This window comes from Anolis sagrei, chromosome 4, assembly GCF_037176765.1.
Source record: "Anolis sagrei isolate rAnoSag1 chromosome 4, rAnoSag1.mat, whole genome shotgun sequence".
Taxonomy (NCBI): Eukaryota; Metazoa; Chordata; class Lepidosauria; order Squamata; family Dactyloidae; genus Anolis; species Anolis sagrei.
Genome location: NC_090024.1, coordinates 228,303,970 through 228,328,838, shown reverse-complemented (window position 1 = coordinate 228,328,838; position 24,869 = coordinate 228,303,970). Strand labels below are relative to the sequence as shown.

Here is a 24,869-nt window from a genome sequence, read left to right as displayed (position 1 = left end):
AAAAAATGGTTTGGTGGGCACTGACCTTGAGTTTTGGAGTTGTAGTTCACCTACACCCAGAGAGCATTGTGAACTCAAATAATGATGGATCTGGACCGAACTTGGCATAAATACTCAATATGCCCAAATGTGAACACTGGTGGAGTTTGGGGAAAACAGACCTTGACATTTGGGAGTTGTAGTTGCTGGGATTTATAGTTCACCTACAATCAAAGAGCATTCTGAACCCCACCAATGAGAGAATTGGGCCAAACTTCCCACACAGAACCCCCATGACCAACAGGAAATACTGTGCTTTCTGATGGTCTTTGGCGACCCCTCTGACACTCCCTCGTGACCCCCCTCCATGTGTCCAGACCTAAGGTTGAGAAACACTGATCTAGAGTCAAACATTAATTGAAAGTCAATGAATTCTTTAGCTCTGCTTCACAGGTTTTTAAATCTACACTAGATATTTATTGGATTTATAATGTAAAAAAAAAGAATACTGTAATAACCATTTTGCAGCACTTCATAGTAGTACCCACAGGTAAACTAAGGCTTTGAAGATACACTTTTCAAACCTGACATGGAAGAAAAACCCTCTAAATATGAAGTAAAATGTAAAGAGAACTCCCTCGGTTAGTTTTAGATAGTACAAACAAGGATCCCATCTCTAATGAAATCTTTGAAAAACTAGCACCATTTCCCATGCATATTAAAATATGTGTAGTTGAACAGTGTCTCTAATAAGGCTGACTGTGTCATTAAAGGAGCCATTAACAAACTGATTAAATTATTTCCAGCTCCTCTATTAGTATTTGAAGTCTGCACTGTTAACACTGATAGAAGTGCTGTAAGGTCATCATTTTTGGTATTGTACAAGTTACGCTGCCCTTGAAATGAAGGGAAAATAATTAAGAGAGTGAAGAAGTCTGTATTAAACGAGGAACCCTATCCAGACAAAAGAAAAACTGTTAAAGCCCATTCAAATCAATAGGCATAGATTTAAACACACATTACGTTTTGCCGTTTGAACTGGCAGAACAAAGATGTTTAGCTTTGGTAAGACCACATTTGCAGCTTTAATGCAGAGTAAGAACGAAAAGTGATGCAGAACCAAAACAGTTATATTCTCCCATTCTCATTGTTCATGAACAACAGCAATCTACTATTTAAATATTGTACTGATATTCTGTAAACTTTTTGGAGAAAAACAGATACAGATTACTCACATCTATATAATACACCAGTTTGAAAGAGATACAAAATAATGTCTAGTTGCTGTGAGTTTTCCAGGATGCACGGCCATGTTCCAGAAGCATTCTCTCCTGATGTTTCACCCTATGTAGACTTGTCCACAGCTGCACGGTAGACTCCTGCAGAGGTGAGAGGATCCCTCTTGTCCTTTGCTGAATATAGCATTTGCAGGATTTTCTTAGTGGGTCTGTAGATAGTGAGTCTGTAGATAGTTTGCGGGTTGTGTTTCTTCATCAGTTTCCCTATGTGGTCAGTGGTTCCCTTGATGTATGGCAAGAACACTTTTCCTCTGGGAGGATCTTTGTCTTTACGCTCATGGCTTCTTCTTGGTCTTGTGGCTCTTCTGATGTCTGTGGTGGACCACCAAATGCAGCACCCAAACACGAATGCCTGGATTCCCCCAGGCAGCAGGCAGCCAGGCTTTGAAACTGCAAAGTTTCTAAATGCTAATTAAGGTGACCATTTGCAACATTCACTCTTGCCTCAAGCGGACAAGAGTTCTTTCTCCCACCCTAGACATTCCAGATATATAAACCTCATTTGTCTAGTTTCCAACACACCCCTCAATCTCTTATGATGTCTGCCATAGATGTGGGTGAAACATAAGGAGAATGCTTCTGGAACATGGCCATATAGCCCGGAAAACTCACAGCAACCCAGTGATTCTGGCCATGAAAGCCTTCGACAACACAGTGAGTATATTAATTTATTCCCCATACATTAAAATACTGTCTTTCTGGTTAATATATTTCAGTCACCTGAAATACTATTTACATTACACTATGTATGTTCACTATTTGCGCACTTCTTGGAAATCATAGCGAAAAATTAAATTAGGGAAATGATTGTGTTCTTCAGCTTTTTTTGAACTTTGTGTGGCCCCCAAAACACAAGAATAATGTAACTAACATCAATAATCATGCCTGAAAAATATTTTTTTTTTACTTTAAAAAGATAGTTTATGTAATTGTAAATATTCTACAAACACTGATAGGTTGGAACGATGTCTTTACTGCCATTATGGTATCTATTCAGTCCAATGTGCATGAATTAGCCTCCAAACCAGAATAAGAAGGTATGGCACAAAGGTTTTGTTAAAAATATTAGAGTAACTTACCAGAGACATTAATTGACGTTCCGGCATCTATAATCCCACTGTTGGGCCTTACACAGTACCTGCGTGGTGCTGTGGTCTTCACTTTGAAACAGACATTTCTGTCTGTAGGGTTGCCAAGTTTCAGGTTTGTAGTGACAACATCTGTAAAGGGACCTGTGGAACAAAAAAATAAGAATTGTTTAGAATAATTTCAAATAATTCGGATATTATTTTAGCCGTTCTATTCCCAAGTACACATGCAGCGATAACATATTAACATCATAGGCTTCATCATCCTACTTTTCCTCTGAAGACAGTATACTTGTCTCCGCTCTACTGCTGGTGCTTTCCATTTTGTCTTGCCTACAATTTATGTTAAACTCTGCCCAAGTAGCTAGCTTGAGGTTAGACAATTATCTTTGTTGCTGACAAGTAATACAGGCTGAGTATTGCCCAATACAGGCTGAGTATCCCTTCTCTGAAATGCTTGGTCCAGAAATGTTTTGGTTTTCTGATTTTTCTGATTTTTAAGTATTTGCATTTAGATAATGAGATATTTTTTGCTTTTTAAGTCTCTTCCATTGTATTTTGGAGATAGAATCCAAGTTGCAAAATATATTTATAATGTCAGGGGCAGACCAAACAATTGCATTTCATTTTTTTAACAAACAAACAAACAGACAGACAGACAAAACACAAAGTTTGCAAGCTTGGTAGTTGATTAAATGTCCTTTGACCAGTAGCTGACCACTTGGAGTGCCTCTGGTGTTACTGCAAGAAGGTCCTCCATTTCAGTTGCAAAATGAAAACTCATTTATGCTTCATATAGGTAAAGGGTTTCCCCTGACATTAAGTCCAATAGTGTCTGACTCGGGGGGGGGGGGGGGGGTTGGTGCTCATCTCCATTTCTAAGCTGAAGAGCTGGCATTGTCCGTAGACACCTCCAAGGTCACATGGCCGGCATGACTGCATGAAGCGTGTTACCTTCCCACCAGAGCGGTACCTATTGATCTACTCACATCTGTATGTATTTGAACTGCTTGGTTGGCAGAAGCTGGGGCTGACAGCGGGAGCTCACGCCGCTCCTTGGATTCAAACTGGTGACCTTTCAGTCAACAAGTTCAGCAGCTCAGCGGTTTAACCCACTGCGCCACCGGGGGCTCCCGGTGCTTCATATACACCTTACATATAGTGTCTGACAGTAACATAATCTATATAAATAAAAATGTAGTGTTCGTTTGTGGGATTAACATAACTCAGAAACCACTGGGTGAATTAACACCAAATTTGGACACAATACACCTATCAGGCCAATGAGTGACCATCATTCATAAAAACACTGAAAAATGCAATGGAAGAGACTTAAAAAGCAAAAACAAAAAAACAAAAACCCAAAAATGCATTACAACGCATACAGAAAACCACATATACAAACAAATCAAACATATATACAAATACACACACATATATACACACACAAAACACATATACATGGACTGGGCCACAGCAATGCATGGGAGGAGACAGCTAGTATATAATATACTTAATAAGTTGGCATGTGTAACAAAGTTATGTACACTGAACATCAGAAAACATGTAGCCAATTTTGGAGCATTTTGGATTTCCAGATATGGGATATTTGCCTTATTTTAACATATTTTGCCAAGAACCAAACTGATGCAATACCTTTCCCCAGGGCAGCAAGTTTCCAATATATGATGCTCTACTTATGAAACGATATAGGCTCCTATGCTATGAGTGCCTACTGAACATACAGATTTACTTTTAGGGATCCACAGGTTTGCAACCCCATCCCACTAATTGGTTCTCTAGTGGTAAAAGTATTTCAGGTCTCTCTTAATTAAAACTTGGGAAGCAGATAGCTGACCCCATTGGTCTCCGAGTCCCAAGGCTCCTGATAGACATAATATCCCATCCGTGACATGTTTAGTTATGATACCGGTAAAGAGAAAGAGACAACAAAAATAGGCACATGTTTATGTCAAATGTACAAAGACATGTTATCAAAGAAACGCGGTAGTTATAGCAGAAGGTCAAGAGTGACCAGAAATAGGAGAAAATATAACTGAGAAGAAGCTGGGAAGCAGGAACCTAATTAGAGAGATTCAGCCAGTTGTCAGCAACCTCTGTGTGTATGCCTTCAAGTCACCTGTTGACTTATGGTGACCCCATGGATTATATTAAGTTTTCTGAGTCAAGGAATACTCAGAGGTGGCTTATTATTGGCTTCCTCTGAGATACAGCCCACAGAACCTTCTTGGTCCTCCTTTCAAGTACTAACCAGACTTGACCTTGCTTACTTTCCAAGACTTCAGGTTGTTTAGCATGGAGCACCTATTAGACATAGTATTTATGTGCAGGTGACTTTTCCCCTTAAGCTCTGTCCTCCACACCCCACAACATGCCATTGAAAAGCACTCAGCTACACAGTGTTTGACTGCACTGCTGCGGTGTTCTAAACACAGAAGACAGTACTCAAGCAAAACTTGAGCCTGCCATTTAAGGTGGCACTATTAGCATTCCTGCACCTTAAACACTCAAGTTGGACCAAGCAGGAGTCCTATCAAAAGATAGCCACAGGTCTGGTGTCCATCATTTCTGCCACATTTAAAGTCAATTGCAAGCATAAGACAGTAACAAATGCAATTTTACTAAGGAAACTTGCATGTAACAGAGTAGCAGACAAGACATGACTTTTCATTCAGTCCTTTCTGTATGCTAAACCTTTTCATCACCGCTGAACAGGACATGTTCACTGCAGAGAAAGTGAATAATGCACAATATTAGTGACTTAGAAAGTTGCTCTAAGTCATTCCTGCAGAACAGCAGGTGGCCCCCCGACTCTGGAACACCCTCCCCAAAGATCTTAGACAGGCCCCTACATTGGCAGCCTTCAGAAAGAACTTGAAGACCTGGCTGTTCCAATGTGCCTTTCCCGAATAGGAAACCTCCATTACCATGTCCCACAAGCACTTTATTAAAGCCAAGACTGCTGCACACTACACACTGCACTTGTCCATAAGCCTCATTTCCACCTGTCACATCAGCACTTTTAACCCTTGTACCCTTACTCTGGCCCGGCCCAGTTTTATTGTGCCTTAGTGGATTGTTCTTTGCTTCTTGTTTTAGATTGCTTTAATTGTCTTAATTTGCCTAGGTTTTGTATTGTTGTATTGTTTGTTGAGGCCTTGGCCTTTGTAAGCCGCATCGAGTCCTGCGGGAGATGCTAGCGGGGTACAAATAAAGTTTAATAATAATAATAGTAATAATAATAATATTGCGCGCATGTGTGTGTGTATAATTCACAGCACTAAAGGGTTAAGCCCCAGCATACTTGTCCGAATGTATCTCCCTCCATCCGACCCACCTCAGAGGTTAAGATCATTAGGGGAAGCCCTGCTCTCGGTCCTACCCCCTTTGCAAGCGCAACTGGTGGGGACAAGACAGGGTCTTCTTAGTGGTAGCCCCTCACTTATGGAACTCCCTTCCCAGTGAAATTACATCTGCCCCATCCCTCCTGACGTTCAGGAAAACACTGAAAACATCACTCTGGGATCAGACTTTTCACCAGTAACAGGAGTAGTGTAACTACTAATTAAAATTAATATAATGACAGCTCAGACCAGCCCTGGAATACTACTTGGATCATGAGATTTTAATTTGTTATAATGCTATGCTTTTAATGGGTTTGGTTTTAATATTTTTGTTTATTTACGGATGTATTAATGTAGTAATATACAGTGTTACCTCACTTATCACGGGTGCTACGTTCCAGGACTACCCACAATAACTAAAAATCCGTGAAGTAGGGACGCAAGCCCTCGTCCCTTTCTCCCTCCTCCTTCCCCACTTGCACGGGGAAGGAAGAAACGGAAGCAAGTCCTTCTCCTTCTCCTCTACCCTGCGAAACAGAGTCCGTAAAAAGTGAACCGCAAAAGTAGTGAGGGAACACTGTATGACATTGAATTGTTGCCTTTGTAGTCTGTGAGCTAGAATATGTTTAAGAACCCTTTACAACAGGCATGAGCAAACTTCGACACTCCAGGAGTTTTGGGCTTCATCTCCCAGAAATCCCAGCCAGCTTACCTGCTGTCAGGAATTGTGGGAGCTGGAGGGCCGAAGTTTGTCCATGCCTGCTCCACAATGTAGATTTCCACATGTGTTTCTGCAGCAGAAATATCATCACATCCTCCAGTTCAGGCTATGAGTGCCACTGCATATACTAACCAAAATAGTAGGAAGGGAAGTGGAAGACCAAGATATTCGGCAAGAGGGGAAGACAAAAACTTAATAACACCCCCCCCCCCCCCAAAAGTTTCTTCCAGCAATTTTTACCCTAGCCTTCTATTCATCAAGCCCACACATCATGCAAGGCTGGGGTAAAAACTGCTGGAAGAAACATTAACAACCTTAGATATGCAGATGATATGACTTTGATGGCCAAAAGCGAAGAGGAGCTGAGGAGCCTTCTAATCAAGGTGAAAGAAAAAAGTACAAAAGCTGGGTTGCAGCTAAACATCAAAAAACCAAGATTATGGCAACAAGAATGATTGATAACTGGCAAATAAAGGGAGTAAATGTGAAGGCAGTGACAGACTTTGTATTTCTAGGTGCAAAGATTACTGCAGACGCAGACTGCAGCCAGGAAATCAGAAGACACTTAATTCTTGGAAGGAGAGCATAGAATCATAGAATCATAGAATCAAAGAGTTGGAAGAGACCTCATGGGCCATCCAGTCCAACCCCCTGCCAAGAAGCAGGAATATTGCATTCAAATCACCCCTGACAAATGGCCATCCAGCCTCTGCTTAAAAGCTTCCAAAGAAGGAGCCTCCACCACACTCCGGGGCAGAGAGTTCCACTGCTGAACGGCTCTCACAGTCAGGAAGTTCTTCCTAATGTTCAGATGGAATCTCCTCTCTTGTAGTTTGAAGCCATTGTTCCGTGTCCTAGTCTCCAAGGAAGCAGAAAACAAGCTTGCTCCCTCCTCCCTGTGGCTTCCTCTCACATATTTATACATGGCTATCATATCTCCCTCCAGCAAAGGATCACCGCCTTGTCGGGGCGCTGGAGCTTGAGCACCTCAATGATGTCATGAGCGAAACCGTGAAGGGCCACCCAAGACGGGACGGTTGTGGCAGAGAGGTCAGACCAAGCGTGATCCCTGGGGAAGGCAATGGCAAACCACTCCAGTATCCTTGCCAAGAAAACTAAATGGACCAGTACAACCAGAGATATGTCGGTATGCCATTGGAAGATGGGACTCCCAGGTCGGAAGATGGCCAAAATGCTACTGGGGAGGAGCAGAGGATAAGTTCAACTAGCCCCAGATGTGATGACGCAGCTAGCTCAAAGCCGAAAGGAAGGCTAGCGGCCGACGGTACTGGAGGCGAACGACGAATCCGATGTTCTAAAGATCAACACACCATAGGAACCTGGAATGTAAGATCTATGAGCCAGGGCAAATTGGATGTTGTTATTGGTGAGATGTCAAGACTAAAGATAGACATTCTGGGGGTCAGCGAACTGAAATGGACGGGAATGGGCCACTTCACATCAGATGACCACCAGATCTATTACTGCGGACAAGAGGAACATCGAAGAAATGGAGTAGCCTTCATAATTAATAAGAAATTCGCTAAAGCGGTGCTTGGATACAACCCAAAAAATGACAGAATGATCTCAATTCGAGTGCAAGGAAAGCCTTTCAACATCACAGTGATCCAAATATACGCCCCAACCACAGCTGCTGAAGAAGCAGAAGTAGATCAGTTCTATGAGGATCTGCAGGACCTACTGGATAATACACCAAAAAGAGACATTATTTTCATTACAGGAGACTGGAATGCCAAGGTGGGAAGTCAAATGACAACTGGGATCACAGGCAAGCATGGTCTGGGAGAACAAAATGAAGCGGGACGCAGGCTGATAAAATTCTGCCAGGAAAACTCGCTGTGTATAACGAATACTCTCTTCCAACAACCTAAAAGACGGCTTTATACATGGACCTCACCAGATGGTCAACACCGAAATCAGATTGACTACATCCTTTGCAGCCAAAGGTGGCGGACATCCATCCAGTCGGTGAAAACAAGACCTGGGGCTGACTGTAGCTCAGATCACGAACTTCTTATTGCCCAATTTAGAATAAAACTAAAGAGATCAGGGAAAATACACAGACCAGTTAGATATGATCTCACTAACATTCCTAGCGAATATACAGTGGAAGTGAAGAACAGATTTGAAGGACTAGATTTAGTAAACAGAGTCCCAGAAGAACTATGGACAGAAGTCCGCGACATTGTTCAGGAGGCGGCAACAAAGTACGTTCCAAAGAAAAAGAAAACCAAGAAGGCAAAATGGTTGTCTGCTGAGACACTGGAAGTAGCCCAAGAAAGGAGGAAAGCAAAAGGAAACAGGGAGAAGGGGAGATATGCCCAGTTAAATGCGCAATTCCAGAGGTTAGCCAGAAGAGATAAGGAACTATTTTTAAATAAGCAATGCATGGAAGTGGAAGAAGACAACAGAATAGGAAGGACAAGAGACCTCTTCCAGAAAATTAGAAACATTGGAGGTAAATTTCAGGCAAAAATTGGTATGATAAGAAACAAAGATGGCAGGGACCTAACAGAAGCTGAAGAGATCAAGAGAAGGTGGCGAGACTATACAGAAGATCTGTATAGGAAGGATAATAATATCGAGGATAGCTTTGACGGTGTGGTGAATGAATTAGAACCAGACATCCTGAGGAGTGAGGTTGAATGGGCCTTAAGAAGCATTGCTAACAACAAGGCAGCAGGAGATGATGGGATCCCAGCTGAACTGTTTAAAATCTTAAAAGATGATGCTGTCAAGGTGATGCATGCCATTTGCCAGCAAATATGGAAAACACAAGAGTGGCCATCAGACTGGAAAAAATCAACTTATATCCCCATACCAAAAAAGGGAAATGCGAAAGACTGCTCCAACTTCCGTACAGTGGCCCTTATTTCTCATGCCAGTAAGGTAATGCTCAAGATCCTGCAAGGAAGACTCCAGCAATACATGGAGCGAGAGTTGCCAGATGTTCAAGCTGGGTTTAGAAAAGGCAGAGGAACGAGAGACCAGATTGCCAATATCCGCTGGATAATGGAGAAAGGCAGGGAGTTTCAGAAAAACATCTACTTCTGCTTCATTGACTACTCTAAAGCCTTTGACTGTGTGGATTATAATAAATTGTGGCAAGTTCTTGGTGGGATGGGCATACCAAGCCACCTTGTCTCTCTCCTGAGGAATCTGTACAAGGACCAAGTAGCAACAGTAAGAACTGACCACGGAACAACAGACTGGTTCAAGATTGGGAAAGGCGTACGGCAAGGCTGCATCCTCTCACCCAACCTTTTTAACTTGTATGCAGAACACATCATGCAATGTGCGGGGCTGGATGAATGCAAAGCTGGGGTGAAAATTGCTGGAAGAAACATTAACAACCTCAGATATGCAGATGACACCACTCTGATGGCCGAAAGCGAGGAGGAGCTGAGGAGCCTTCTAATCAAGGTGAAAGAAGAAAGCGCAAAAGCCGGGTTGCAGCTAAACGTCAAAAAAACCAAGATTATGGCAACAAGAATGATTGACAACTGGAAAATAGAGGGAGAAACCGTGGAGGCCGTGACAGACTTTGTATTTCTAGGTGCAAAGATTACTGCAGATGCAGACTGTAGCCAGGAAATCAGAAGACGCTTACTTCTTGGGAGGAGAGCAATGTCCAGTCTCGATAAAATAGTGAAGAGTAGAGACATCAGACTGGCAACAAAGATCCGCCTAGTCAAAGCCATGGTATTCCCTGTAGTCACCTACGGATGTGAGAGCTGGACCTTAGGGAAGGCTGAGCGAAGGAAGATCGATGCTTTTGAGCTGTGGTGTTGGAGGAAAGTTCTGAGAGTGCCTTGGACTGCGAGAAGATCCAACCAGTCCATCCTCCAGGAAATAAAGCCCGACTGCTCACTGGAGGGAAAGATACTAGAGACAAAGTTGAAGTACTTTGGCCACATCATGAGGAGACAGGAAAGCCTAGAGAAGACAACTATGCTGGGGAAAGTGGAAGGCAAAAGGAAGAGGGGCCGACCAAGGGCAAGATGGATGGATGGCATCCTTGAAGTGACTGGACTGACCTTGAGGGAGCTGGGGGTGGTAACGGCCGACAGGGAGCTCTGGCGTAGGCTGGTCCATGAGGTCACGAAGAGTCGGAGACGACTGAACGAATGAACAACAACAACATCATATCTCCTCTCAGCCTTCTCTTCTTCAGGCTAAACATGCCCAGTTCCCTAAGCCGCTCCTCATAGGGCAATGACCAATCTTGATAAAATACTGAAGAGTAGAGACATTACACTGGCAACGAAGATCCACATAGTCAAAGCAATCCACATAGTCAAAGCAATGGTATTCCCCGTAGTAACCTATGGATGTGAGAGCTGGACCATAGGGAAGACTGAGCAAAGGAAGATAGATGCTTTTGAACTGTGGTGTTGGAGGAAAGTTCTGAGAGTGCCTTGGACCGCCAGAAGATCCAACTAGTCCATACTTCCGGAAATACAGCCCAACTGCTCACTGGAGTGAAGGATATTAAAGGCAAAGATGAAGTATTTTGGCCACATAATGAGAAGACAGGAAAAGCTTAGAGAAGACAATTATGCTGGGCAAAATGGAAGGAATAAGGAAGAGGGGCCGACCAAGGGCAAGATGGATGTTAGCCTTGAAGTGACTGGCTTAACCTTGAAGGAGCTGGGGGTGGTGACGGCCAACAGGGAGCTCTGGCGTGGGCTGGTCCATGAGGTCACGAAGAGTCGGAAGCGACTGAACAAATGAACAACAACAACCCGCAAAATCCCCAAAAGAAACAAAACAAAATTTTAAAAAGTTTCAAACATCTTATTGAAGTGAGAATATATTCAATAAGAATAGAAAGTTGACACTGTTTAGGAGGCATTGAAAGTTAAAGGAGGAAAGAGAATAGATGGAGCCTGAATACTACTAAACCTTTTTGGCCAAGGTCTCACTATTATCTTTCTTGTCACCGATGTGTGGGGCAAATCAGTCACATTAATGGCTTGCCCTAGACCACTCAGTGAATACATGGCAGTGTTGACATTTGAACTCATTAAGGTCCTGGCTCACAGCTCATGCCCTTTACTATGCAAGGCCAGCACTTTTATTACACTTGTGTCAGTGCTCCGACAAATGTTTTCTAGTACAGTATTGGGCATCTTAAGTTTCCGATTTTAAATAGTAGGGTATGCAAGGCCTTGTTAGCACCAGTTATAAATAGCCCCTTAGCAAACTATATTATAACCCAGCTTGCAAATTCTGAAGCTTCCAAACGGGATGTTGCTATTATAGGCAGACACGAAAGGTCAGGAGTTAATGGCTCCCTTGGTCAATAACCGAAGGAAGTTACAGGGACTAACATGTCAGCAACAGATTCTGATTTCACTTTCAAACTTTTTTATTTGGTTCTCTTCTCTTCCACAAGTACGTTAATATATATTTCATTTTTAAAGCTGTATATTCAGATTCTCTGCCGTAACAGAGAATCTTAAATCAATATGCCATAACAGAGAATCAAACTGCTCACTAATGTAATCACTAGACTCTGTGTGCTCCTTCCCAATATACGATTTTGAACAGAGATGACAATAAAAAAAAATAAAGTCATAGCATAATTTTTTATATATATAAGTCACACTTCATGTGAGTAGTTAATGATACACCTCAGAAGGGGGAGGGGGGTCTGTGCAATTTATTTCTTTACTAAAAACAATGTAAAGCAAGATTAGACTCAGAGGATAGAAAAACAACAATTTAAGTCATGCAGATGACACCATATTACTAGCAGAAGCCAGCAAAAGTTCAGAGAAAGTGCAAAGGAAGGTTTACAACAGAACATTAAGAAAAATACTGACTGCAGCGTATTTATATAAATTTAAAGAAGGCACTGAAGACATTGAAATAATTCAGAGTCACGATAGTGCAGCAAGTTAAACCGCTTGCTGCAGGAAATCTGCTGACCAGAGTCTGAAGCTGTGAGTCAGGGTGAGCTCTCAACTGTTAGTCCTAGCTTCTGCCAACCTAGCAGTTCAACAGCATACAATGTGAGTAGATCAATACAGATCAATGTGAGTGGATCAGTACTGCCACGGCAGGAAGGTAAAAGGGCACCTCATGCCGACAAAACACGATTGGAGATGTCTATGGACAACAGGCTCCACAACATGGAAAAATGGAATAACAGCACCTCCCTATGGCTGGACTTGAGTATCGCCTCCAGACGCCGGAGATGAAAAGGGGAAGGCCTTTACCTTTGGCTATGTATTGTATGTCATTGTTGTTCACTGTGTAAAAAGCATTGAATGTTTGCCATATATCTGTATACTGCTCTGAGACCCTCCGGGAGATCAAGTGGGATATAAATAAAGTGTCTTATTATTATTATTACTATAATTATGATTCCGTATCTTGACTCAATCACTGATCAAAATGGTGACTATGGTCAAGATAACAGAAGACTAGGACTTCTAGGGCAGCTATGAAGGAACTAGACAAGATCCTGAGGTGTATACAATTGAATACTAAAGTTAGGATTGCCTAGGCCAGTGGTTCTCAACCTGTGGGTCCCCAGCTGTTTTGGCTAGTTTACCAGCTGTCAGAATTTCTGGGAGTTGAATGCCAAAACATCTGGGGACCCACAGGTTGAGAACCACTGGATTAGGCCATTGAATTTCCATTTCTATGTATTGTTGTCAAAGTTTGACATTGAAAAAAGTTAACAGGAAGAAAATCTATTAATTTGAAAAGTGCTGGAGATGAATTTTATGGATACTGTGGACTACCAAAAAGATCAAATCAAGCCCGAACTCTTCCTAAAAAGCCAAAACAATCAAACTGAAATAGTCATACTTTGGCCATATCACGAGAATTTATAATTCACTAGAAAAGACAATAATGCTTGGTAAGGTAACAAGCAGAAATAAAAGAGGAAGGTTGCACTGCAGATGAATAGACTTAATGACGGAAACTCTAAATTTTCTAGATCTGAGCAGGGCAGTTGATGAGAGGGTCAATTCCATAGAATTGTAAAATTAAGAACAGTATAGACTTCTGTGACAACATTAGACTTGGGGCAAGCACCTAAGAAAGACATTTGTAGTAAACTCAGGATTTAAAAAACATTAAATGTCTAAATGACTTTTTAGAAGTTAATACCAAAGTTCAAAGATGTATGAATGGGCAGTAGAAGTAGTCAGTAGTTTATACTGAACTTTTACAATAAATGGAGATATATGTACACATTTTCCAGTGATAATGAAAAATAGTAACCACACAGCATTTTGATGTTTAAGAAAATATTGCCTAAATCAGGGATAGGGGATAGCTTTCCATCACAACAGTTTTTTTGTGGAGCAAACCCTATGTTGGCTGCAATCAAAACCCTATTGGTAGACACTCATTTTCCAATTCAATCCACAAATCTGGAGAAAATATAATATTCTGCATTACCGTGTTGTGCATAGAGATAGGAGCTTAGATGATGAGGGCAAAATATGTTTTTTCCTTCACAGCTTACAATCATCCCAAAAGCATTTAACTATGTGCTTTCATTCTATCCTAGCAAGCCTGGGTCTTGTGACCTTAACCTGCAGAATTGCGATTTCGCCTTGCTAGAATACATTAGTCTTAAGATATACAGACAAAGGTTATCATAGAACCCTCAGAACCACAACCACTGAGCTTAATTCTTTGCAATCTTGTTGGCCAGAAGTTGTAAACCTTATGGAAACTTAGTCACATAACTGGAAGATACAGTAACAGAAAGACAGCAATTGATGTAATAAAGCTAGTGCTCCCAGTTATGAGCACAGATCTGAGTAAGACACTAGCATTGCTCTTTCCCCTAGATAAAAATACCAGCAAAACAAAAATGGAATGCTGAACTTTCTGCAGAAAATCACATGAGCTCTATCTAAATTCTTCCTAATGTTCAAGTGGAATCTCCTTTCCTGTAATTTGAAGCCACTGTTCCATGTCCTAGTCTCCAGGACAGCAAAAAACTAGCCTGCTCCCACCTCCCTATGACTTCCCCTCAAACATTTATACATGGCCATCATCATGTCTCCTCTCAGCCTTCTCTTCTGCAGGCTAAGCATGCCCAGCTCTTTAAGCCACTCCTCATAAGGGTTGTTCTCCAGACCCCTGATCATTTTAGTCTCCCTCCTTTGGACACATTCCAGCTTGTCAACATCTCCCTTCAACTGTGGCACCCAGAATTTGACACAGTGTGATTCCAGGTGTGGTTTGACCAAGCCAGAATAGAGGAGTAGCATGACTTCCCTGGATCTAGACACTAGACTCCTATTTATGCAGGCCAAAATCCCAATGGCTTTGGTTTGTTGTAGGACATGGCCATATAGCCCCCAAAAAAACATGGCCATATAGCATGAAAAACCCTTCAGCAACCCAGTGATTCCAGCCATTAAAGCCTTCGACAACCCAATGCCTTTTTTTTGCTGCCATGTGACCTTGTTGGCTAAGTTCACCTTCCTGTCCACGAGGACTCCAAGATCATTTTCACACATACTGCTGTCGAGCCAGGCATTGTCCCCCATTCTGTATCTTCATATTTCATTTTTTTTCTGCCTAAGTAGAGTATCTTGCATTTGTCCTTGTTGAACTTCATTTTGTTAGTTTTGGCCCATCTCCCTAATCTAATTTTAAATGTAATTATTGCAGAAGAACACAATGAACAAGATGTTTCTAACCAAAAGCTGGGAACACGCCCATTGTTTCATAGGAAGCCTAGTTCCAGCTAAGCTGCGGTATTGGTGGTAAAAACACAAGGGTCAAGAATGTATCATATATTTATACTAATATATAGTTTTTAGAGATGTTAAAAACTACAACAAAGGGTTTGCAGTTGAGAAGTTAAGTCGACTGATGTACTATTTCCAAAATAAATCACAATCCAATTGTGAGCCACTGCTCCAATTTTGATTACAGTCGCATATCAATCTGAACTGCGTGCAGTAGAATTACTGAACTAGAAGATTTTGTTTAGGATATATGCTAAAGAAACTAGGGCAAAGTAACATAACATCAATGGAAGAAGTTCAAAGAATAGCCACCACTTTTATACAAATCCAGATGTGTGTGTGTGTGTGTGTGTCAGGAGTGACTTCAGAAATGCAAGTTGCTTCTGATGTGAAAGAATTGGCCGTCTGCAAGGACGCTGCCCAGGGGAGCGTAAGATTGTCCAGGGAGGCCCTGCTCTTGGTCCTACCAGCCTCACAAGTGTGCTTGGTGGGGACAAGAGACAGGGCCTTCTCAGCAGTGGCCCCACGCCTGTGGAACTTGCTCCCCAGCGAGATCAGGTCAGCTTCTTCCCTCCTTTCTTTTAGGAAGAAGGTTAAATCATGGCTCTGGAATCAGGCCTTTGAACAGCAAGAATGACAGCACCTTGGATGTTCAATCGGACTGAAATTGGCTATATGGTTGATGACAATATTTTTAACATGTTTTTAACTTAATGTTTTGTTTACTGTTTTAAATTGTTGCTATTTGTGTTTATATTTGTATTGTGCCGTCACACCCAGACACTATAAAGTTAAAACTAAGATGTGCTTCTCTCTTTATCCGGGTGAACTGCGGGTGCCTTACTTAGCTTAGGATTCCCAGCAACTGAGGCCACTCCAGATTTGAACATCAAACAGAATATTTATTTCTCAAAGTCCTTTGCAGACTTGGCACAGCTTGTTGAAGTTACAAACACAAACAATCAACTTGTGAAATCATGTAGATGTTCTTTCCTTCCTTTTTTCCTTCAGCTGCTGAGTTAACTTCCCCCAATGGTAGAAAAATCCTGAGATTCTTTACCCTAGCCCTGAGCTGCTATTATTAGAAAGAGCAGGTCTTCCCCTATCTAAGCTCAGCACCAGTTTCAAAGGCAAGAGGGTAAGTACTCACAATGGCCTGCCCGAGCTGCCTAGCTTGACCACAAGCACATCTGAGGCTTTTTCTAAACTGAAGAAGGCAAGAGAGCTTCTCCAAAATGGAGATCTCATCCCCAGGAAAAAGGGCGGTCTCTGGACCAAAGAGATACTTTTTTAAGCCAATAACAGCAAAAGGCATTGCAGGCTGGCTTTAAGCCCCTGTTAATGGTTAAATTTCAGGGTGCTACTGAGACTGTAGCATCCCTGGGGGAGATGCAAAAGGATGCTATTTCATGCAACTAAGGGGCAATGCAAACCAAGCTCCTGGAAGACGGAACATGTATTATACTGAGGCTTTGAATTGTGGCCGGTATGTAAGCCGCCCTGAGTCCCCCCTCAAGGATTGAGAAGAGCAGGATAGAAATATTGGAAATAAATAAATAAATGATCAATACTAATTTAGTATGATTGCTATAGCACTCTGACCATTCTGTCCTATGCAGTCTGCAGGGCTCTGACCATGCACCCATGCTGGATGCAAAAGATATGACTCAGTATTTGTGCATATACAACCCCTGCCTCAATTTTAAAACTATTCTCTTTCTAGAGATCTGGATGCATTCAGCCTGAAACAAGTGACAGAATCCACTTTTGTCTATCAATTATTCTCTCAATGGTACAACCATAAAAAACCTAGAACATATCCAGCTTAGATCTTTGTAATGTACTCAAGCATCAGCTAAAATAATCCATTCACTAGGCTCTTACAGATTAGTGTGCACTGTGCAAAGGAGAGGACAAACACCACCAATAATTGTCCTGGGAGAAGAGAGCCAAGCTCTATAGTTCAGCTAAAGTTCAGGGAAATGCACACGGTTTTCATATGATCACGAAGAAAGATGATTCATAGCTATTTTCAGAGTGTAAAGCAAAATATTAGGGCTGGACAGCAGGCAGAAAGAGCATGCAATTCATATTAACAAGCCACAACAAAACTGACACAACCCAGTAAGACCAAAACTGTGTCGTCTTTAGCTAATTTAGTATGCTTAAGAAAACATACCCCTCTTGCAGTATTAGACAACATGAGTGATACAATAATCCATCTAAAGCTGTCTCGCAAATCTTCATGGAAATTATTAGTTCATGCATCTACATGCCGTTTTTAGGAAGGGTGGTGATGACTAACAATGTTTCTGTTCTAATTTTCTATTGTTCATGTTAAGTGAAATATCTCAACCCACTAAACCTTGCATGAAGAAGCAATGAGACATTAGGAAGACCCTAGGATGGAGTGGATGGTCTTCGGTCTGAACATAGTTCTCCACTCCTTACAACACATCCATGATCCTTGTGGCAAATTAGTCAGTGTGAGCATCTGTTTCTCCAACACTTTCAGACAGCGTTTCTCAACCTGGAGATCGGGACCTCTGGGGAGGGGGTGTCAGAGGGATCACCAAAGACTATCAGCAAACATAGTATTTTCTGTGGTCATGGGGGTTCTGTGTGGGAAGTTTGGCCCAATTCTATCCTTGGTGGGGTTCAAAATGCAATTTGGTTGTAGGTGAATTATAAATCCCAGCAATTACAATTCCCAAACGTCAAGCTTATTTTTCCCAAACTCCACCAGTGTTCACATTTGGGCATATTGAGTATTTGTGCCAAGTTTGGTCCAGATCCATCCTTGTTTGAGTCCTCAGAGCTCTCTGGGAAAACTACAACTCCAAAACTCAAGGTCAATGCGCACCAAACCTTTCTAGTATTTTCTGTTCGTCATGGGAATCCAGTGTGCCAGGTTTGGGTCAATTCCATCGTCGGTAAAGTTCAGAATGCTCTTTGATTGTAGGCGAACTATAAATCCCAGCAACTACAACTCCCAAATGACAAAATCAATCCCCTCCAACCACACCAGTATTCAAATTTGGGCGTATTGGGTATTTGTGCCAAATATGGTCTAGTGAATGAAAATACATCCTTAATCTCTGATATTTACATTACGATTCATAACAGTAACAAAATTATAGTTATGAAGTAGCAACGAAAATAATTTTATGGTTGGGGGGTCACCACAATATGAGGAACTGTATTAAGGGGTTGCAGCATTAGGAAGGGGTTGCGGCATTGAGAACCACTGCTTTGGGACTATACTCTAGTATTAAATAGTACTCTACTAGTGCCATTTAAACATTCAGAAATTCTATGACAGGAAATCATGTATTTTTAAGGAAGATAGTTTATTTTTATTTAAAATAGTAAACATAAGCTACATTTGCAAATACTTAACCTGTAAATATGAAGCTACATCATAGGCCAATAAGAGAGGGGATGAAGAAACAATCCTCACTGAAACCCTGGAGAGCAAGGACTACATTGGGCTCAATAGATCAATGGTCTAACTAAGGCAGCTTCTTATGGCCCTACACACCATGATTAGGATTGCAATTCTCATTGTCTGTCTGCTAACAGAGATCTTTCTGGGTTTATATGGTCTTCAAAGAGCCATCATACACTTTTGTAACTATGGCTTTTCAATACTACCAATATTCACTCATATCCATAATTAGGAATCTTGCCAGTATTTGTGTTTCTTAAGCTCTGTACATGACATGTTTTAGTCATCAACTTGCATCTCTAGAGACTTCTGTAACAGAGCCAGCATCAGCATCTTTTTAATCATAAGAATTATTAAGAATGATGAGTGAAGATAACACAAAAAAACAAGTTGACTGAAGTTCTTCCTTGAAAATGGCCCTTTGAAAAATGACAAGCTTATAATTTCAAGGAGAAAATAGACAGATTGTGTGCTTTAATGATCTGGCTTGTAAATGTGAGTTTCTGCCCATGGTCATTCTCATGTCACAATCCCAAAATGTCAAAATATTTTTTAAACCATATTCTCCTTGGATTTAGGCTATAGCAGCGGTTCCCAACCTGTGGTCCGTGGACCACCAGTTACCCACAAGAACTAAAAGATGGTCTGCAGCCTCACCGTTACTACACCGTTGCCAACGCCCCACGCACCACACCTCCTTCCTTGTGGCCATTTGTTTGTGACAAGGAGGTGAGAGAAAGCTGGGTTTTATGGATCTTGTGCCCCGCTTTTTGTATTTTTTCAACTCCCCCCCCCCCCCAGCATTAACAAAATCCACGGATAATAACACAGCCCAACCAATCAATCAATTTCTTAGTGTTCATTTTTAGGCCTGTTCCTGGGATTATTTGGGGTGCTGATTATGAAAATTGCATTGGATAGAGCACATGCAGTCATGCTGGCCACATGACCTTGGAGGTGTCTATGGACAACACCAGATCTTTTGCTTAGAAATGGAGATGAGCACCAACCCACAGAGTTGGACACGACTGGACTTAATGTCAAGAGAAAACCTTTACCTTAAACTTAGAGAACATCAGCTCTAGATTATTAAATATGGTTTTCTGTGGGAGAGCTGATGGTGCCTACTGTATGGCATATGCTCTGTATCAGAAACTAATGTGGTCTATCCAATGCAATTTTGTGAATCAGCATCCCAAATGACCAAACCAAATCTAAAGTTGACCAAAAGCTTATTTGTAACCCTTTTGGTACTAATGTTGGAGAGTGGTTCCTGGTCAAAGAAAGGTTGGGAATCACTGGGTTATAAGATATGAATAGGTAGATATGTCATAACATGTCAACCTTCCAACCAGGTGGATGACTGGTTGCCACATTGATTTTGCTCACATTAGCTTGGAGGTATGAAGAACTGCCACAGCAACCAATATATGAACCAGGTCTCCCTGAAGACAGCATCTATGGCCTGTAGACTATAAAGAAATGTCAACTAAATTCACTTAAGATAGCAAAAAGAAAGGAGAATTGGTTCCACTCCGCAAGTAGAATGCATGTGATGAAATTGTAATTAAAAACTTAAGCAACAGTTTCGTCATTGAAACAGGAAAGAGAAACAAAAGAAGCCTAACACGATTAAAAAGGTGCAGATGCCAAATCTGAAATGCTGTTACTCTAGATGGGTTCATTCTGTTCCATTCATCTATTTGTAGCACTATCTCCACCCACCACTGGCCCAGCACCCTACTCATAATCTTCCCTTGTAGTACACAATGTAAATGCTGGAAGATCTTTCCCCACCCCCCACATACCCAGAACAACAAAATCATTTGTGAGCTCACAGCATTTTGTAAGCTTAGTGTGAGTCAGTTTTAGATACAAAATGAAAGAAGAGATGTTAGAAGTGGAAACAACCTCCATGGTAAACTGTTAACATGAATCCAATATCATAGACAGGTATTTTGCTACCTATTTTGCTAAGGACAATATGGAGCCTCTTACCATTTCCACATGCAAAGATCTGCTGAACTGCCAGCTGAACCTTGTTTCAAGAGTAAAGAGTCCACTACCACACCTAAGGCAAAGGGCTAATTTACAAAGTCTATGATGGCTTATGTGGTATATGTGCAGTTTGGGCCTCAAAAAAATGAGAAACAGCCAATGTCCAGAAGAACCTCTTGGTATGTGAATTCATGACTTCACTCATCCTATGAATATAATTTATCCAACAAGACTAATAATCTGGTTCATTTTGGTGACTATCAGACTTTGGGACCAGCACAGAAATTAAGAGGGCTGAGAGCCTTTTGCTTTCTCGGGTCTTCATTTCAAAGAAGCATTGGTTTTATTTTCTATTTATTTATTTATATATTTTAACGACATTTATATGCCACCCTTCTCAACCCGAAGGGGACTCAGAGTGGCTTACAAGATATATACACACAATATTTTTTTTTGTCGTGTCAGGAGCAACTTGAGAAACTGCAAGTCGCTTCTGGTGTGAGAGAATTGGCCGCCTGCAAGGACGTTGCCCAGGGGACACCCGGATGATTTGATGTTTTTATCATCCTTGTGGGAGGCTTCTGTCATGTCCCCGTATGAGGAGCTGGAGCTGATAGAGGGTGCTCATCCGCCTCTCCCCGGATTCAAACCTGCGACCTGTCGGTCTTCAGTCCTGCAGGCACAGGGTTTTAACCCACTGCGCCACCGGGGGCTCCTATACATACAATACAATATATTATATACATACAATATATTAAATTATTAGCGTAGTACAATATCAATATTATATATTACTATATTATGCTACTCCATTATATTGTAATATTATTAGTAATATTGTATGTAATATAAAATATATAATTATAATAGGGTTTTATTATTATTAGCATTATATCGTATTGCATTATATTTATATACCGCCTTTCTCAGCCCGAAGGAGACTCAAGGGCTTCTAACAAGAATAACATTTTTTAGAATTGGACTTCCAGCAGCAAGCGCACAAACATTTATGCCTCATGTTTTAATATGTTTAATGGTTTAAATTTATAGTTATATGTAATTGTCTAAATATTATGCTTTGGTTTTCACATGTATGCCAGCATTGAATTTTGCCATTATTGGAAACCACTTTGAGTCCCCTCAGAGGGGTGAGAAAAGTGGTATATAAATGCAGTAAATAAATAAATAAATAAATAAATAAATATTGGAACTAGAGTAAAGTTAAATATCATACTCAGTCTTAGAATGGAAGAAATGTCTAAGAGATACACCATTCCCTTAACCTGCAGGGGAAAAAAAGACTACCTGAGCATATTTCAGCCCAAACCCTTAAGAACAGATTTGAGAAAGGTTGTTGTTTTGCAAAACCAGAGTGCAGAACAGTGAAATGGCATAAACCTGGAGTCGCAGCTTTGTAATTTTGACCATCAGCTCATCAACTTTCGGAGAGTCAACACTGCAGTTTTTTCCAGAAAGGGTGGAGCTCAGTGGTGCTGACAGCTTAATGCAAGACATCTGAACAATGCAGATGTAAACCAAAGCAAAGGGGTTTAAGATGTAGTCCTTTGTTTCAAAACAGGATCCAGAACGTTTCATAATATAGACTTATATTCTTCAGTCTACCTTCCAAATTCACGTTCTATATCTGTGGATTCAACCATCACAGCTTAAAATTTTGTTTGTCTATTTAGATCTCTAAAAAGCAAATGTTTCTTTTGCAATTTTATATAAGGGATATTTACTACATCATAGTATATAGTGGGACTTCAGCATCCACAGATTTTGTTATCCACATGGAATCCTGGAATATATTTCATTTTCTCCTTGTGTACCACTATGTAGAATATAAACATAAAACTTTGCAAATAAGTCAGCACTGGGAGGCAGACACAATGCAGCCCATAGGCCCTATATACTCCACAGCCCCATATAATCAATTTTTTTCACAGAACATTTAAATTGGTAATACTATGGGTATGGAGCAGGGCCTGTAGAGGGTTTAAACCAGGCATGGACATACTTCGGACTCCCGGGTGTTTTGGATTTTAACTCTCACAATTCCTAACAACCAGTATTATTTATTTATTTGTTTACAGTATTTATATTCAACCTTTCTCACCCTGCAAGGGACTCAGGGTGGATTACAACGCTCATATACATGGCAAACATTCAATGCCATTAGATATACAACATATATAGTCAGACAGAGGCAATTTAACATTCCAGCTTTCCGGCTTCATGAGGGCATGCTTGATTCCAGCCACAGGGGGAGCTGCCACTTCACCATCCACTTGTGATACTGAGTCCTTCATGGAGTACTTCCTCATTCTTATGCTGCCTTCAAATTCATGACCTCTTGGTCAGTCGTGATTTAATGCAGCTGGCTACAAACTAGCTGCGCCACAGCCCAGATGTGGGAATTGAAGTTCAAAACACCTGATGGGCTGAAGTTTACCCATGCCTGGTCTAAATATTAATCTAAGCTGACGTCTCTGGTCTACAATTAGAGAGTTACCAAGCCACAAAACCAACTCCTATAAGATGTGTCTGCACTAACTGGAAGACCTTTTTTCCAAAGTAAAGAAGCATCCTTCCACAGTGAAGTGATATTTCTGGAAGAAGCTCCAATTCGGAAATGAAATGTGGGAGTCTCTCATTATTATGTGTAACAATTGCTCTTCCCACTCTTTCAGGTGGAGTTCAGGGCTTGTAGATGGGGTAAGGACTCTGTCATGCAACCTTCACAAGTGACATCAATCACTTCTTCAGCCTGAAGGCACCTAGCTCTTCTGTTGTTTCAACATTATACGAAGGAAGCCCAGTCTCCTCCTAGATTCAAGTGTTCCTCTCAAATGCAGTTGTGAACGTTCCAAATTAACATGTTATCCAAAACTTTAAACATTTTTGTTAGTGAAAAATGCTAAAATACAAAACATGGTTGGAAGTGAGCTTATTCCTAATCATAGTTGAGATTAAAGAACAACTTGTTCAGGTTCAGAAAAATACTTCCAATCCATTTTTACAGGTGTGACCAAAGAAATGCGGAGAGCATGTCAACCAAACACTCACTTTGACTTATTCTCATAATGATACACTGTGGTTGCACATTATATTTTGAACCTTTTTTAGGGGATGTAAAGTTTTGAGCCAACATTCAGAATTCATCACTATGTTGATTGAGGCATCCTGGTAGCTACAACAATAAAGCAACTTTCTCTGAGCTCTGCCTCTTTCCTATATCCCAGTGGTTCTCAACCTGTGGGTCCCCAGGTGTTTTAGCCTACACTCCCAGAAATCCCAGTTTACCAGGTGTTGGGATTTATGGGAGTTGAAGGCCCAAACATCTGGGGACCCACAGGCTGAGAACCACTCCTATATCCTGTCCAAATGAGTAGCCTATCAAGGCTAGCCAACATTTGTCAGTCCTTGCCGAAGGGGAGGCTGCTTACTGTGGATACTTCATCTCTGCTAGGAACCAAAGATGATTCCTTCTTAAATCTACAAGTTCTGTACTTGTACCTGTCAAAAACCCACACAACCAAAGGCTTCCAAGGCCCCAGAAAACAGCTTACAATGCAAAGAAGAGAGTGAGCGAAACACACAAAAATGGTTACAGGCATGTTCTGTACCATTCTCTCCAGATAAGAAGGAGGGCATTGTTCAGGACAACGATTTTAACAGTTCTGGTTGTGGCTCACAACTTTATCTGCCACAAGCGCTCAAAGACAGCCCTGTGCAAAGGCAGGAAAAAGCAAAGAAAGGAGCATTCTGCTGTAGCTTCTCTTGCTTATTAGCCGTTCCCAGCACAAAGCTGAAATGGCAACAAGCCAGACAAACAGGAGGACATCATCTTAGAGAGGAATCAGGAAGGGTTTCCCCACAAACATCTTCAGAAGTGCAAGCTGCTGAAAGGAAGCAAAATATTAGCACTTCTGATTACTCAAAATCTGCCAATTTTTAAAAAAATAGTAAGTGTGAAAAATAATTGTAGAACTTTATGGAAGCTATTTCTTTGAGATAGGCTTAGATCGGTGGTTCCCAACCTTTATGGACCAGGGACCACTCTCCAACATTAGCACGAAAAAGGTTACGAATCAGTTTTTGGTCAACTTTAGATTTGGTTTGGTTATTTGGGGTACTGGTTCACAAAATTGCATTGGATAGACCACATTAGTTTCTGATACAGAGCATATGCCATCCAGTAGTTGCCATCTGCTCG

The 24,869-nt window shown here is 41.2% G+C and overlaps 1 protein-coding gene across 1 annotated transcript in view; it reads right to left on the bottom strand.

The window, feature by feature from the left end:
- VAPB (VAMP associated protein B and C) overlaps positions 1–24,869 on the bottom strand; it is a 79,663-nt gene that overhangs the window by 25,933 nt on the left and 28,861 nt on the right. The window contains exon 2 of the mRNA XM_060772046.2: positions 2,357–2,509. Within this exon, the coding sequence (XP_060628029.1) occupies positions 2,357–2,509 (153 nt within the window). The remainder of the gene's footprint in view (positions 1–2,356; positions 2,510–24,869) is intronic.